Source organism: Lampetra planeri, chromosome 21 (assembly GCF_965212315.1).
Source record: "Lampetra planeri chromosome 21, kcLamPlan1.2.h2, whole genome shotgun sequence".
Taxonomy (NCBI): domain Eukaryota; kingdom Metazoa; phylum Chordata; class Hyperoartia; order Petromyzontiformes; family Petromyzontidae; genus Lampetra; species Lampetra planeri.
Window position 1 is genome coordinate 4,286,191 of NC_136127.1, and position 18,314 is coordinate 4,304,504.

Sequence of the window (18,314 nt, forward strand, 5' to 3'; positions counted from 1 at the left end):
CCTCCCCCCGCTGCCACCCTCCTTGAGACCCTGAATATTGGTATTTAATTGACATTTACCAGAGTAAGTACACTTAATTTGATTATTATTAATAGTAGTAATGTATCTATGGCTACGTTCAGTTCGTTTGGCTCCACTTAGGTGCGAAAGAAGTTCAGAATACACAGATACGTATCTTCTTGGTTCTTTCGGTAAAGTCACATAGAAGGGAAATAATAAAATAATAAAAATAAAACATAATCAAATAATTCTCACGACGTTTCGGCCACAACGCAAGCAGCAGTCATCAGGTGAAGAACAGGTCTGACAGCGTTTGAATGACGCTTGCGTTGTGGCTGAAACGTCGTGAGAATTATTTTATTATGTTTTATTTTTATTATTTTATTATGTTTAATTTTTAATATTTTATTATTTCCCTTCTACGTGACTTTACCGAGAGAACCAAGAAGATGAATCCCTGCAGTCACGAAAGCTTTAAATCGACAGATACGTATGTTGAACTTCTTTCAACGCAGCTCCCTATTTAAACATCTTTACATTTTAGGATGCCCCTTGCCTCGCGAATATTCTCGATCCACCTTTGGATGCGTCTGCTTGCTCCCCTGCACAGCAACGCGACGACATGACGACATGTCACCGCTTGGGCTCACGATGCCACTCCCGATTCGTGTATTCCTTTCCACCGCTGTGGAGCATACCAGAATCTCTAATTAATGTCTGCAGCAGTCGCGTGAGCACAATAAACGTGAATCAATTATCGGTGGACGCGCAAGTGGCTTGATGTGCGCAGGGCGCGATTCGTCAATTCACCAGTGGGACGGGGGAGGGTTGGAGTAACATATAAAAGCTTGCCCCAACCCACACGGAACGTGGTGTGAGGAAGCCTTCATCCCATAGTAGATTGGAAAATAACAGAAAAAATATGGATTTTTTTTTGTAAACACATAACAGGTGGTATTGCCTTCATTTGTTATGTGTACTTTGAAATAATACATTAATAATGATGTATTTTACCTTGGGAAGCCTCACGGAGTCAAGCTTTTTTTTTTTTCAAGAGGGCGCTGCTAACATTGAGATGATGTTTGGCCAGTTCAAAGAACGATGGTTTGTCTTCTTATTTGGAGGAAACAGGAGCACCCGGAGAAAGTCCACCACGCATGCGTACGCCTGGCACGGCACTCACAGCTCCGCACAGGGATATTCAAGAAACCATTGCTGCGCATCCATCTCCTGGCCATCTCGCAGCCAGGCACAACCCTACAACACCGGCTGCTCCCAAGGAGTCTCCCACTCAAGGACTGAGCAGGCTCATCCCCTGGCAGTGTGCAATCAACATTTGTCACCCCGGGGTGGGGGTTATAAATATCTCCCCAGGAATGACAACTAAAAGTCCAGTTCTGAGGATTTAAATTTCAGAGCCAGAGACCGCCGCCCCCACCTCCCCCCACCCAAAACCACCTCCCTCCCCCCCCACCACCACCCAGGATATATGCATCGTGAACATACGAATCCATTTCAATCTAAGAATCAATGAGATGTTACATACTTAGTAAGCACACTGCCTACACCATCACTACCAAGCCTCCTGATGACACCCCAGTGCACTGTTGCCCGACGCGCGCTGCCGTTAGAGCAACCAGATCTCATTCAGGGCGGGGGTGGGGGAACCCAACGGCCCGTGGACCACATCCATCCCATTTCACACATGAGACCTGCCCGGGGTCGTGGCGAGGAGAGCGCTGGGGTGTGCCCTGCACCACCCCAATGTCCATTTGGTCCACCCAAATTCACTCTCCTTTGCGGTAAAATCACAGTCACGCATCGCGGTGGCCCGCCGCGCACAACAGCTCTGCCGCCCTCTGCCCTACCCGATGTGAGATGAGCTGGAGCCTGGCCTGGGCCTGATTCTTAGAATTGGCCCACAAATGATATTTGTCTTTCACTGGAAGCAGCCTCTTCAGCCCCGGGTCTGCTTCGGAACCGCGACCGGGAGTAATCGTCCATAATCGAGGTTTTTTTTTTTTGCGTTAGATCGCGTAATTGTAAATGTGTCGTTAAACCCGCCACCACCCGACACATTATGGTGTAAAAATTGTGGGCGTTTTATTTTTATTTTTTAGCAGCGGCAGAACAACGAGACGACTGTGGAGCCGGCCCGCCATCATTAGGAATCATCAGTGCAGTGGCAGCCACGATATGGCCACAGTTTTGTTTTTGTTTTTTAAGTTGGTGGTCTAAAACAAGGCTGGGTGCGTTATACATGCAGCTTGGCAGGGTGCGAGGACCGATTCAATTGCATTGTTTAGTGTCTAAAACCCACCCATTTTGCGTGTATATGTCACCTGCTTTTGTTTTCAGCCTGCGTACATCTTTCCGCGTGATAAGTTTTTCATTATTTATAGAAAGTTTCGAAATTGGTGTATTGGTCCTGAGCCTCCCTAGGTCGACGTGCTCTGAAGTGAGAAATTGTTTTTTTGGTATCTAAACAACAGCACTGGGGAGACAAACATTGATCGGGCATTGTGCACTGTCCATCATGCTGGCATTAATAGATTATCAACACTTACCCCTTTCATTCACGATTTGTATATCAGTCTAAACAAATGGAACTTATCTGCAACTTATTTCCTATTATTACTATATATTTTACCAGGTAAGGCTCATTGAGCCGTATAGCTCTTCTCAGACTATTACCTGCGATAATTATTTTCCCTAAAAGCTCCTATTATCCATTGTCTGAATTATTACCATTATCTGCGATTTTTTTCGTCTTCCCCATCCTGCTTTGCAAAACAGATTCTTATTATTTGTGAACTTTTTTGAAATAAAAGTCATCATATTTATAATAATGAGTGTTTAAATATATGGTATATAGAGTTGCCCTTCTTTACACGGGGGCATCTCAGAGCACTTTATATGCGATAAAAAAAACTGACATCACAACTTGTCTCAACGTACGTGAAAGGGCATCCCCAGTTACAGTTTTTCCTGGACCTAACATCGGGCATTGGTCCGCCAGTATGGGGAGATCACCGCGATAATTGCCATGTGTAATCCCAATCGAGTTATTTGCATTTGGACCACGACGCCATCACACAATGGCCTACCCGTTGAGAATTACGACAGAGGATCTCAACCAGGGCAGCCCTGCCGGATCGGAACAACCAAACCGCTGCCACATTCGGCGAATGCGCTGCCGCTGGGCGATGCCTGCCACCATCATTTGCCAAGCTCGTCGCATTATCTGCGATTAGCACGGTAGGCCACGTACGGTGTGAAAGAAGTTCAGCATACATACATTATCCACCCCCCCCCCCCCCCCCAATTGGAGAAGCAGAGTATATTCGCGGGTGTCATCGCGGATAATAGGATCCACAATGTCTGCCCTCCTCAATCACTGTGTATAACGGTGCCTACGCTATATATCTGCATGTGCCCATGCTCGTGTGTGCATATCTGCTGCCTTATTCTGTCTGAATGCTCTGCAGCAGATTCGTGGCTTTAGAGCTCCTGTGATTAGGTAGGGGAGTGCACACTCCAGCACAGCTCTGGATATCCTGCTGCATTTGTGCCTAAGGGGCCGTCCATAAATGACGTCACGCACCTGGGGGGGGGGGGGGGATCAGACATTTGTGACGATGTGTGACGAAGGGGGGGGTGTTTGGGAAATGTGACGTCACATCAAAATTCGCAACTATGAATAAATATAGATAACACGTTCTACTTAATTAAATAGCCTTTTTACAAATGTTTTCTCCTACAGCATCTGAGTGCAGCGCCACATTAAATATGCACTACAATGACAATAGTTAAAAGTTCTAAAATTAAGAGTTAAAAGCGATTTAAGGCGTCTTTTATTTTGGGGGGGGCGGGCAGAGTTTCGTGACGTCATATTTGAGGGGGGGGGGGTCTGAGTTTTTGTGACACCGTGTGACGGGGGGGGGGGGGTCAAAAATCGTCCAAAATCGCGTGACGTCATTTATGGACGGCCCCTAAGATTTCAGTAGCCAACATACGTGCGTGGGTTGATTCACTCAGCCTTGCATGCTAGGGTATGCCCGACGTTTCCCATCTCGTAATCAATCTATTCCAAATCGCCTGTTGCTTTGTTTGATTGCATTCACTCGGTGTATAGAAATGCTCCTGCTGAGCACGCACGCGGCTCTCGTCATCGTTGGAGAGTCGTTTGTTGCAAGCGTGAATGTGAACGTCATCAGATTCACTCAGACGGGTCTACGTCATCCTCGTGCGTTCAGTCAGCATTCGTGTCCCTGGAATGATTTCGGCACACCACACCCATCTCGCCCTAGTCTGTCCTCGCGACACTGCTGTTGTGTGCATGAACAAGGATACAATAACGTCCCGCTCCTCGGATGAGCACGATTGGCTACGTACGGTGCGAAAGAAGTTCAACATATATACATAGGAGAATTTTACACATTCCTGCGGAGGGAGCTGGTAGGAACGTTGGGTTGCTCGGTCAATGGCCAGGGTCAACGGCGGCGTGGTGTATTCCGCAAATATCCCCGACTGTGAGGGCGGGCACAAGCCGGCGTGAGTAGGTTAAACGTTGAGTTTTATAAGGGCATCACGGGGTGACCAGCCCCTCCCCACCCAGCCCCACCCCTCTCACCCAGCCCCTCCCTACCCTCCCCACCCAGCCCCTCCCCACCCAGCCCCTCCCCACCCTCCCCTCTCCACCCAGCCCCACCCCTCCCATTCCCCACCCAGCCCCACCCTTCCCACCCTCCCCTCCCCACCCAGCCCCTCCCTTCACGACGGACGGACGGACACAAGAATCCCCTGTGGGCTGGTGTAACCAGGAGGTTCTTACCAGTATGAGCAGGCGTACCTTGTCCTCTATTGCAAGTGCCCTCTGCTGAGAATCGCTTCTCCAGTGGTTCTCAACCCTCAGACGATGTTTGCAGGACAACGGTCTGCCATTTTTGAAGAAGAATCGGATCTGCATCAGTTCCGCAGAAACGTTCAAGATTCGTTGATCTCAAGTCGCGACTAACAACATGGAGTCCCCACAGTTCCTTTTAATTATAAATAGCCAAACCCATGAAAGTGCCTCGTAAGTAGAGGTCACAATATCTTACCACAGTGCCACACAACTGGATAAAAAAAACAATGAATCGTAAATGCTGCATGAATTAACCTTCTCATGCATAAATTAGTTAAACACATCTTTTTTTTCGATTTAAAGCTTTCGTGACTGCAGGGATTCATCTTCTTGGTTCTTTCGGTAAAGTCACGTAGAAGGGAGATAATAAAATAATAAAAATAAAACATAATAAAATAATACAACTCTCACGACGTTTCTCAGGTGAAGAACAGGTCTGTCGGAAAGACGCAGTCTTTCCGAGGACGGCTGCTTGCAGTGTGGCCGAAACGTCGTGAGAATTTATTATGTTTTATTTTTATTATTTTATTATCTCCCTTCTACGTGACTTTACCGAAAGAACCAAGAAGACACATTTTTTTTAGCTTTAATGTGATTTAAGAAATGGGAGGAACCCCATCCCCCAAACGTGTGCAAAATGCTTAATCGAACTTCACAGCGGTCGCGTAAATAATAATAGCGGTCCACCGCCCGGTGCACGTGCTGCACTCGTGACATCAAAACCGACTCGGATCACCGTGTGGCGGGTTGCATTGCCAACAAGGTTACAGGGCACCTTGCCAAGACGAGGAGCAGCCGAAGCGTTGCACAGGAGAGAGGGCCCATTTCATTATCAGATTAAACACCGCACAGCTCAAAGATTACCCCACCCCCCCTTCCCTTCCCATCCCCGACTCAGAAGAGCTCCTGTTGAAGAGACAAGGCAGTGGTGCAGCTGGCTCATTGAGGACCCTTAGCAGAATGTTAGATTTTGGGTGCCGTTGCTTCATGTGCGTCGCCCTGGCGAGGTGTTAACAACCTCGGTTGGTCGACAGGAGGTTGCGGTGTTCGATGCCGACCGTGACGCCCGTGTGTTTGGAGTTTGCACGTTCTCCCCGTGGTGGAGCGGAGTTTTCTCTGGGTCCTCTGGCTGCAATACATGTGCACGTGGTAAGCCACTTCGTTGGGTGATCGTTTGTGGCCAGTCCACTTCTGAAAAAATTAACCCGTAAAAACAACGTTTTTCACTATAAATCCTTTATATGCGTGGCGGCTAGAGTCCTCTCGTCCTCTGGCTTGAGATGGCTGCCACCTATGGGTCAGATGATTGCCTGCCACCATTAAGCAATTGGTAATTAAATATAATTTATTTTCCTAAAAAGTGTAAAATTTTGGAAAAACTTTTTCACGAAAATAAATTGTCACGCACAACGAGTCTGTGTGCAACATGTCAGCTCGATTGGATCACGGGAAGTGGGTTAAAAACGACCGAAAGATTTGCATGGTCGTAAGCGCGCAAGCAAGCAAGTGAACTAAATATAAAGGATTTAAAAAGGGCTACATGGCTCAGTGAGCCTTACATGGTAAAATAAAAAATAAACAATCTAGATTTGAAGTTTTCGTGACTGCAGGAATCCATACTCTTTGGTTCTTTCGGTAAAGTCACAAAGAGTATATAAAAAAAACAGTTTTTAGTTTTGATGAGTTTTATTTGCATAACGTTCTAGTGATGTGGCAGGAGGTATAGACAAAATATGGAAATGTAGTGGTAAATGAGAAATGTAGATGGACATGAGTATTACAATTAGGGGAGAGAGATGTAGACAAGACACGGACTAGAGATATTAATTGGATTTCTCATGAACATTAGGATTTGAGCTGATGTCTGATGAACCCCCTACATTTTGTCGCGAATCTGGGGCCCCTTGGGATGCTTGAGGGCCCAAAGCCTTGGCTCGGTTTGCGAGCGCCTAGCTCGCGGCGCTGCGATGTTGCCGTGACGCGAGCGCGCGCCGTTATATTTTTTACCGATGAACGCTCGAGTGAACGCGACACCTAAATTAATTTCCCAAGGAATTTAAAAAGACAACAGTGAAATGCGTCTCATTGCTTGCATGAGAAGATAATGGAGAGGTGCTCGTCTCGTTTGGTTGCCTGGAGCCAGTGGTGGTGGGGAGGGAGAGGGAGAAATTCCACACTCCTAAGGCTATTTGGTGACTTTGCAGGATGGCCGCTGTTTAAATCCCACCCCCGCCACCCAAGGAGAAATATAAATGATATCACGAAAAAAAATATTGTTTCTAACTTCCATTAACGTGCGCACGTTTGCTGAATTTGCAGCGGCTCAACAAATAAAATAAGAATCTAATTTCTTGGAGCTCATAACAAATATTTCACTGCGGTAGCTGCATTTGCAATGCGTGCACAAGCCTGTATTTTATTGCGTTGAGAAAGCTGACAATGACCTTCCTAAGGAAATACTGGTTCCTACAATGAGAATGTTGGAATTTCCACCACCGACTTTAGATCTGCCAATGTAAGCGAGTGCTCGTCAGGTCGTTTCTTGAGCATGAGCGACACTTTTCCTCTGTTTGAGTGAGACGTTGCAATGCACGTGATGTTGAATAGGTGCCTACGTATAACAGTTCCCTTTTCTGCTCTCTCCCCCCCCACTTTCCACACTCAATATACACACATTTTCACCTCCATAATCGTTCGTTTCCATCTTCCATTCCTTCGCTCTCAATTTCCATCTCTATGTAACATGTCTTTCCTTTTGTCATTCCTGCCCCTCTCTCAATCTCCTCCACCGCCTGCCTCTTCCCCTCTCTCGATCTTCATCTGCCGTGCTCCGTATCGAAATCACCGCAACATCTGCCCATGTCCCTTCGTCTCCGTCTTCATCGTCGCCTGCACTTTCCGTCAAATTTCGCCGCGTGCCTCGGCATCCCTTCATCTCCATCTCGTCCCAATCGACGTGTCACCACCGTTTCCGCTCTCCCGAACCGCGCACGTTCTCGTCTGCGATCGTTATGACGCTTCGCTCCTTCACGATTTCCCGACGTCGCTCCTTTCACTCCGTTCCGTGTAACATCTCACACGTGTGGGTTAACCGCTCAACAAATCTTGAACTCCTCATTTCTTCTTCACGTGGGGAATTGGTCACTCTTCACACCCTCCCGTTTACTGTCACACCATAACTTCCTCTCTTCACGATTCACCCCCCCTTCCACCCCCCCCCCCCTTCCACACCCCCTTCCTCTCCCCTGCATCCAGTCTGCCGGAAAGTGTGGTCATGGAAGGGGGCGATTCAAGCGCTCCGATGGAAGCACCTCCTCTGACACGACCACCAACAGCTTTGTGCGCCAGGTAAGAAAAATCGTTATTTTTTTACTCTTTGACCAGATAAAGGCCCCAGACAGTGCTATTAGTTTTTTTTTCAGAAGAAGACCTGGCCACCAATATAATAGCTCGACGAAGTGACTCATCACCTGGAAATGTGTCGCTGCAGCCAACATACTCTAAACGCGTGTTCCAAGATGTGGAGGGGAAAAATCCGGAGGACCCCGAGAAAATTCTACACGATCACGGGGAGAACATGCCGACTACAAATATACAGGCGTCAGGGTTGGGATCGAACCCACGACCATCCGGGATACCAGGCGAGGGAGACTCACGGTTGGGGAGGGGTGGGCTTTACAATGGCCATGTTGGAGACGCTGAGCACAACAAAGGTGACCCACTCAGTTTGAATGTGCATTTCAAGGACCTGTGATTAGTGACCATCATCAGTGACCGCCTTACGAAGACAAATACGGTCGCTGCATCACACACGTCAACCCACACGGTTTACCCGTATTCTTGCACAGGGAAATTGAGTTTCCAGGTCCGTACCGCGTACAGCCGTTTCAATAGGGGCAAAAAAATATGTCTATTTGTTTGTGATGGGACTTTGCAGGATGGACGTTGAGATTTATAAGGGCACGGGGTGACCAATAAGGTCTGAATTGGTCTGGAATAAGGTAGGCACTGATAAGGGTTGATAGGTAAGCTGCATTGAGCGCTTTCAGATGGCGCTTCTGGGGCCGTCTGGACCGCTCTTCCTTCCTATATTTGGAAGCTACTGGAGCTCTGCGCTTTAACATCGTCGAGATTGAAAATGCTTTTCTTTAGAACTGCTTTTTGTGTTTAGTTTGTTGTCCTTCCCCCACACCTACAATTATCACGGTTGGCTACGTACGGTGAGAAAGAGGTTCAACATAAATGCAAAGACAAAGATCCCCCGTATAGCCTTAACATACTGTTGGGGCAAGTGCTGTTAGTGAGCACCTATGAAGGCTGGCACGGCACACGACGGGGTGGGTGGCCAGCACCACGCCCAGCCGCCTTTGTCTCTCCAGTGGCGATTTTTACACATCGCACCAATTACGCATTTGAGACTGAGTCGACCTGGGGGAGGCCCAAGACCGGTTCAGATAATCACCACAGGTATTGGCCGTGAACGGGAATCGAACTGGGGTCGCCAGTTTCGTAGCGCAGCGCGCTAACTGCTCCACTCCCGCTTCCTACAATGTATACACATACATATATTACACTGTGTTTTCCCAGTGTAGTTAGATGTCAGTTCCTGCCTGGCCTCTAATAGCTGCACAAAAATCCGTCGTTTAACATTTACGTTATCACTTAAATGTATGTCTAAGTGAGTCTGTATATAAGTCTGATGCAAGTTTATGATCCAAGTCTGAGCAGTCCATTGTAATATTTGTAAAAAAAATAGTGTGTTAGCCAATGAAAACGTCTGTGGGTTATTTTCTCTTCTGTGAAATATCGTGTTAGTCTATGGATTCTATGTTGGTCTAACTGATCAATGTTATTCTATGTTAGTCTGCAAAACCATTGTTAGACTATGGATTTCATGTCCTGTCTTAATTTGTGAAACCTGCAGAAATAAATGTTAGCCAATGGGACCTATGTTAGTCTGTGGGTCCTATGGTAAATGTATGAAATTCACTGCTTATAAGTCTGAATATAGTATACATCATCATCATAACATTAACATATACGTTATAAGAAATATATCAACACAATTATAACATTAAATACATATTTTAAACCGCCATTTTCACTATTGCCAATCCAGTATTCTCAATTTAACTAGGAATTACTTATGCATAAAACTGAAATGCTAAAAATACCAATAAATATATTCTTTGGGTCTTTGGGTAAAGTACGTAGATAGCAAAAATAATAAAAAAAATATCACGACGTTTCGATCGCAACACAAGCAATCGTCATCAGGTGAAAAAAACAGCGGGAGAGCTGCTGAGACAGGATGTTATAAGGGTTTGAGATGGGTGAAGCCCAAGGTGTAATAAGCGAAGTGGGCGGGGCTAGTGACGAAATTTGCATGTCAATGTAAGATCTGGTAAATCGGAGAACCACCCCCACAACGACGAAGCTGCGGAAGTGGCCATTGTATTGTGAGAGATTAGCATGTCAATGTAAGATGAAGCTGCAGAGGTGGCCATTGTATTGTGAGAGATTAGCATGTCAATGTAAGATGAAGCTGCGGAGGTGGCCATTGTATTGTGAGAGATTAGCATGTCAATGTAAGATCGTAGAGCCACCGCCACATCGAGGATAACAAGCAACGGTGGCTGTGTTAGTGAGACATTTAACCTGTTAATGTAAAGACATTTAACCTGTTAATGTAACACCTGAGAGTCGAAAATAACTGCTAACATCGGAAGGTAGGATGTAAACATCACAGCCAGTTGACTTAAACTGGTTAATAACGTTCTTCCAATGATTGCTCAGTTTGTACCCATCGTCTCGGTTGAAATTGTGTCTGTGTTTATATATCTGGATGGCTTTATAAACGAATCTTTGCTGATAGCCAGTGGGTTTGCAGAGTACCTTTGTCTTGGAAAAATCTATTTCGTGTGTGCCCGCAGCATTAAAACAATGATCAGCCACGGCCGAGGTATTGGTCCTACCGTGTTTCAGATCTGCCTTGTGGTGTTCACGAACACGGTCCGAGACATGTCGCTTATTTTCCCCAATGTAACTACTGCCACAGACACAACTTAGTTTGTAGACACCGGGGTATTGCATGTCAGGGATCACATCCTTCACTGATGGGATCAGATTACGAATTTTATGTACTCTGTTGAATCGAACTTGGATCTTGTGTTTGCTCATGATTTTGGAAATATTTTTGGTGACCCCTGCCTTGTATGGCAAGGTGATGGTTTTGATTGGGTCCTCAGATGGTTCTTTCCCAACGGTTGGGGTGATAGCTTTACAGATTGTGTGGTCTGATAATCCATTAATCTTGAGAGCTTGGTGTACGTGTTCCAGTTCACTGGCTAGGTGATGATGATCGGAAATACATCGAGCTCTATGGTGTAGAATTTTGATGAGGGAATTCTTCTGGGATGGATGGTGGTGGGAGTCAGGTTTTAGGTCGGCATCCATATCGGTGGCTTTCCTGTAGACAGAGTGTCCCAATAAGCCATCTGGTTTCTTTTCGATTAAAACATCCAAGAATGGTAACTTGCCATGCTTTTCCACCTCCATGGTGAATGTGATGTGTATGGAATTGATGTGGTTGAAGAATTGGCCCAGAGCTGGTAGGCCATGTGACCAGATGACGAACGTGTCATCTACGTACCTCTTCCACAAGATAGGACGTAGGGTGGATGCCTGGATGGCATCTGTCTCAAAATTTTCCATGAAAATATTGGCTACAACTGGAGATAAGGGAGAATCCATTGGGGTACCTTCAACTTGTTTGTTGAATGTTCCATTCCAGGTGAAGTAAGTGTTGGTGAGGCAATGTCTAACCAGGGCCGGTACATCAGCATTCAGTCCTTGTTGGACCAAATCTTCAATGATTGCAATGGTGTCAGGCACAGTAACTTTGGTAAACAAATATTTTACTTATTATAATGTAGATTCTTATGAAATGTCTTGGTTAATGTAATTTGCATCTCACAATTACTGAGGAGCCACAGACACGAGCTGAAAAATAGCAGCCAGTTGGTGAGCTGGTGCCAGCAATACCCAAGCTCTAAGATTTTTCAGACAATTCATGAATATTTATACATATGGAAGGAACCCAGAGCACCCAGAGGAAACCAAGCATGCGAAGGGGCAATTCTCTATCCCATACGAAAGGAACAGATGAGATTAGTCCTCATTGTGCTGTACTATTTCTGACAAGCCAGTGTATACGTTCAAACGCACGTGGTGATCGTCTTCATTGGCGGCCTTAGCTAGTGCAGTAAATTCCACATTCCCATGGTGGGGCCAGTCTGTATGGCAGCTCTGGTCATGGTGACGTGGTCAAGTGGTCGCACATTTGCAACTTGTTGCAGAGGCTTGTGGTTCAAGCACGTCTGATCGATGCTGCGGCTGTATTAATGCTGAGGCTGTGTTAACCGTGAAAATGCGTACCGTCTGCTTCACAGTGAACGTCAAAGATGCTGGCACATTATTAGTAGTATTTTACATTTTTAAGGTGCATTTCATTCATAGACAGACTTAAATTTAGCCAAATATTCTGATTGTCTTATTAAAAGCGTTCCACAGCTGGGAGGGCTGCACTGGCAAACGTCCGATCATCCCAGGAGCAGATCCTTGACCTCGGAGTACGTAGAAAGAAGGCGACCCAAAGATCGCAGGGACCTCGTTGGAGTTAGAACGAGAGTAGGCCATGTGTGCCGGCAGCACGCTCAAACATTTCCCCAAAAAAAAAAATAATACTCGCAAAATACTTTATCATGTAAAACCACGTAGCAACATCGCCCCCGTACTGGTAGACTCTACTCATCTGTGAAACATAGCGCCTCTGGGATAGCCTTGCACTATAACAAAAAATGGCAGAAAAATACCAAATGTAACAAAAAATGTTTTAAAATGTAACAATATGGTAGTGATATTACCCATCCCTGAAAGATGGTTGGCTGACTCAAGCCCTGACCGGGACTTAAACTACAACCTGCCACCTGTGAGTCGAGTGCTCTACCCATCGCCCTCATCCGGCCAAATAAATGGGAATATGTTTTTGTCTTAAGCGCAGAGCTTCATAATAAAATTATATAAATCAACGGCGGATGTAAATCTCACGTCAAGTACAATATCGGTGCAGATTAAGACAACTGCATATTTCGAATAGACAAACACTGCATGTGGTCAACCTTTTTGTTGGTGCCGGCATATGTGCCGCGCAGTACACTCGCTTGCCTTGGACTCTCATTTCACGTGCAGAAGAGGAGGCTTGTTAATTGTCCCCGTTTGTTCAGCTTCATGGATTTGTTGTCGTTGCAGATGCTTTTTTGTTGTGCTGCGCTGTTCATTAATGCTTGAACGAAATACGTTGGTCCTCCCGTTTGAGTATCGGTGACCATGGCAAGGATTCTAGGAATTCAATGGAAAGGATTGCGTACAGAACGTGCTGGCAATTGTTGTGGACGTAATCATGAAGACACGCAGAGGTCAATTCCTAATTGAACATCTTCCCTCGCCCCCCAATCTCAAACTCCACCACCTGCTCCCCCACAACTGTGCTCCTTCCGTTAACCCCTTCCGACCCCCACTCTCATAGCAATGTGCAGAAATACTTTCCAGAGTTCAGCCCTGGACAACTCCAGCTGAAATTAGGCTCTGAAGAGGAGATTGTGATGGGTAGGGGGGTGGTTGAGTGGGGGGGGGGAGCTCAGGTTACCGAGACAGGCATTGAAGGGGGCACGGAGAGGTCATCTCATCGACCTCAAGCCAGATGGCGGTGGCGATGAGGCGGTAATAACAGACCTCGGGAGCTGGATGTCAACTGTCCCACGGTTGTAGGATTTGGCAGAATGAAACGAAGCATTGGTGAGGTGCGGCAACATAAAAGGGCGTGATATGTGTTGACCCCTTGATGTTGGTGTTTCACAAAATTCACAAAGCCCTTGGCCGTGACCCCTGGGGGTAATTGGTAATTGCTGACCGGGTTGAGGCATTGGAGATGACACCATAAAGTTTGGCGACCAAGGAAAAGGCCCCAAGTCAAGTGGAGGTGATGACGAAACGAACATAGCAGGCGTTGGAGGTCAGGCGTCAACTATTAGAAAAAAAAATTGTGATCTGGCGTGAGGGAGGAGCCAATGCTAAATGTGTGGTGGCATCAACAACACTGGCCACGATGGCCTCTTGATCTGGTCACGTGTTCCTGGTGCTGTTGTGCACCCAGCATCCGGCGCTGTGGGAGCAAAGGGCTCGCTGGATCTCGTACATTTGCGAAGCTCTCAAGCCCACAAGGATTGTGAGGTGGCCGGGTATAGCAGTAACGGCAAGCGATTTTCTCTCGCTTCTGCGTGACCCAATTAGCAAGGTAGGCTACGTACGGTGCGAAAGAAGTTCAACATACGCACAGCCCCTTATCTCTTCGTGTGTGTGTGTGCGGGTTTCTCTCGCTACTCCACTTTCCTCATAATAATAAGGCGACTTACGTCCCACGGCAGGACCCTCCTGAAAACAAACCCCCGATGGCTCGGCTCGGATAAATACTTTGCAGTGTAAAATGTCTAATTATTATCAGCAGCATCATCATCATCATCACGACAAGTGGGTCGCGTGGCTATATCCGGGTTTCTTCTCTCCTAGCGAACCTTGGAGTGGCGGCGGCGGCGGCGGCTGCGCCGTGGGGGTGGGTTGGGTCTTTTTTTGTTACGTCGCTTCTCGGTTCCCAGAAGAAGAAAAAAAGGTCACGGTGGCTTCAACGTGCGCGAATTCTCCCGTCGCTGGGCAACAGGACAGAACGCGCGCGCGCACGCACAGACGCGCACGCGCGCCGTCGTAGTCACGTGCTGTGCGATACTGCATTCTCAACAGTGCATGTGCATGTTACACGCGCGTTCTGTCTATCCACTGCTGGATGAGGGCCTCCCCCACATCTTGGAGGGGGGAGTGCAGAACAACAATGAATATATCTGCGTAGCCCTCTACTGCTAAACATGTCTATAGGCCCTGCTTTTTGTAGACAGGGCCCACCCATCCGAGTGTTATCTAGGCTCAGCCCCGCTTTGCTTTTGAGATCAGACGAGATCTGAAGCATTCCAAATTAGTGGGTCATAGGCACGACATTTAGTGCTCCGTACAAAAATCACAAGCCGTAAGTGCGTCTGTCTCGGGCTTCGTACTCATGACAGGCGGTCTCTCTGTTCATCCATTTATCTGTGTGTCCCAGCCGTTAGTCTGACCCTGTCCATCCCTTTGTTTGATATTGGCTTGGATGAGGCGAACTTGGCCCGATCATTGCCCATTGCCATCCCTAATTTGCAATCACTTAAAGTACATGCAGCCAGAGGGCGCCACAAAAAGGCCCCCGGGTAAAGGATTTCGCGACAAATAATGATTCAGCCACACGTGATAGCAAGGCAACTGTGCTGAGATCAAAAGCGTGCGTGAAAATCATGGGGAGATGTACGTTTGTAATTATGCTGAAGACACGGAAATAGGAGCACATGCATTAGAGAGCCGGCACAGGTTAAAGACGAAATTTTTACCGTTGAAGAGCAACTGGAGATGCGGATATGAAGGCAACACCATAAAGCATTTAAGGTTTTACCTGGTTAATAACATCCTTCCAATGATTGCTCAATTTGTATCCATCTTCTCGGTTAAGTTATGTCTATGTTGATATATCTGGATGGCTTCATGAACAAACCTTTGATAGTAGCCTCGGAAAAAAGAGTTCGTCCACTAGGGACATGGAGCAATGAAATCTGTCCGTGTGGAGGTGCGAGGTGGATCGTGACATCGCAAGGCTGCGAGAGATGGCGACGTTTTTGGGAAGCCTTCATCCGGCAGTGGACGGGTGATGGTTAGCCAGGAGAAGGCAGTGTTCAGCAAGTGGGCTGATCACCACCTGTTTCCATCTGTACGGGCATCGAGTGTTGTCCTCCCGCTTGTGCGAACACTCATTAATAAAACACCTTCGAATAAAAACCCTGTGCAGCTTGACCCACCTGAAAACGAGTCTTATACAACTCGGTGTGGCTTTACGGGATACATAAGTGCATTGCTATTCTATGGGAACCTCATTTGCCAGTAAAAATATGATAATTGGTTTTTTACCCTTCTATCTGGCAACAAAACTGACACCTTTTTACAAGGAGTCATGTTTGCATAGACCGCAATACCTGCAGTCATAAATACAAACAAAAGACATAACTCTATGTGCACTGTCCTTGAAGTTGATTGGTCCACACCCGAGACAGCTTTCCTTAGAGCCTAGTCTCACATGGGTTGGACCAGAAGACGCCGAAAGGCGCACAACTCAAAGACAATGCACCATCAGAGTATGAGAGCTCGGGGCAAGCATCTACACTATGGGAACCTCATTTGCCAGTAAAAATATGATAATTGGTTTTTTACCCTTCTATCTGGCAACAAAACTGACACCTTTTTACAAGGAGTCATGTTTGCATAGACCGCAATACCTGCAGTCATAAGTACAAGTTCTGGTCCAACCCATGTGAGACTAGGCTCTAAGGAAAGCTGTCTCGGGTGTGGACCAATCAACTTCAAGGACAGTGCACATAGAGTTATGTCTTTTGTTTGTATTTATGACTGCAGGTATTGCGGTCTATGCAAACATGACTCCTTGTAAAAAGGTGTCAGTTTTGTTGCCAGATAGAAGGGTAAAAAACCAATTATCATATTTTTACTGGCAAATGAGGTTCCCATAGTGTAGATGCTTGCCCCGAGCTCTCATACTCTGATGGTGCATTGTCTTTGAGTTGTGCGCCTTTCGGCGTCTTCTGGTCCAACCCATGTGAGACTAGGCTCTAAGGAAAGCTGTCTCGGGTGTGGACCAATCAACTTCAAGGACAGTGCACATAGAGTTATGTCTTTTGTTTGTATTTATGACTGCAGGTATTGCGGTCTATGCAAACATGACTCCTTGTAAAAAGGTGTCAGTTTTGTTGCCAGATAGAAGGGTAAAAAACCAATTATCATATTTTTACTGGCAAATGAGGTTCCCATAGTGTAGATGCTTGCCCCGAGCTCTCATACTCTGATGGTGCATTGTCTTTGAGTTGTGCGCCTTTCGGCGTCTTCTGGTCCAACCCATGTGAGACTAGGCTCTAAGGAAAGCTGTCTCGGGTGTGGACCAATCAACTTCAAGGACAGTGCACATAGAGTTATGTCTTTTGTTTGTATTTATGACTGCAGGTATTGCGGTCTATGCAAACATGACTCCTTGTAAAAAGGTGTCAGTTTTGTTGCCAGATAGAAGGGTAAAAAACCAATTATCATATTTTTACTGGCAAATGAGGTTCCCATAGTGTAGATGCTTGCCCCGAGCTCTCATACTCTGATGGTGCATTGTCTTTGAGTTGTGCGCCTTTCGGCGTCTTCTGGTCCAACCCATGTGAGACTAGGCTCTAAGGAAAGCTGTCTCGGGTGTGGACCAATCAACTTCAAGGACAGTGCACATAGAGTTATGTCTTTTGTTTGTATTTATGACTGCAGGTATTGCGGTCTATGCAAACATGACTCCTTGTAAAAAGGTGTCAGTTTTGTTGCCAGATAGAAGGGTAAAAAACCAATTATCATGCATTGCTATTGTTGTTATTATCTTACAATGAAACTGGCTGACGGTTGTCTTTCATAAACAAGTAGGTAAGGGATTTATTTAATCACTAAAAGGAATTGACTCGTAATCTTAGAAAGCACCTATTAAGGCTCCCAAGAGGTCGATCTTGCCAGCACTATAAATGCCCAACTCTGATATTGACACACACAGAAACACCAGGTGCTCAAAGCTTAGAGAAATGCAGCAGAGGCCCGGGCCTTGTCGTCACTCATGTTGTATATCACAACCATGAATACAACCCGAATCACCAATCGCCACCTGTGCCCAGAGATGAAATGAAACACAGAGTAAAATAACATCAGCGAATGCTGCTGGTTTATCGGCGGCGTTTGTAGGACTTTCTTCAATGTACCCATTGCCGTTTGCATTGACCTCTCTTGACAGTGGCCGCTCTATTCCATTGATGTGGAGTCTTCTCACCATTCACGTTGTAATTGCCTGTTGTGCGCTATATTAATGGCCGTGTATTTCTATGAAGTCACGTGGGATATATCAATAATTCAATATCTCTGTAATCTCGTTATATTCGTGTCATGATTAATATGGTGCATTGTTATTGAATGCCACTAAACCCCGAATGAACATTATACCGTTTAGAGAATAAGGTTCTATAAAAATTGTCGTTGGTATAATGGCCAGTGAATAATGCTTAAGCAATATAAAATCATCAAGATGGCTGTGAGTGGTGTTTCACCTCTATTAGCTGCCCGCAGCCAATCGTGGAAACTCCACATTCTCATGCTGGGAGCGGTTATTTCATTGTAGATAACCATTGCCAAATTC

General features: G+C 46.2%; 1 protein-coding gene across 1 annotated transcript in view; it reads left to right on the top strand.

The window, feature by feature from the left end:
* LOC144724537 (voltage-dependent L-type calcium channel subunit beta-1-like) overlaps positions 1-18,314 on the top strand; it is a 177,610-nt gene that overhangs the window by 7,205 nt on the left and 152,091 nt on the right. The window contains exon 2 of the mRNA XM_078603771.1: positions 8,162-8,254. Within this exon, the coding sequence (XP_078459897.1) occupies positions 8,162-8,254 (93 nt within the window). The remainder of the gene's footprint in view (positions 1-8,161; positions 8,255-18,314) is intronic.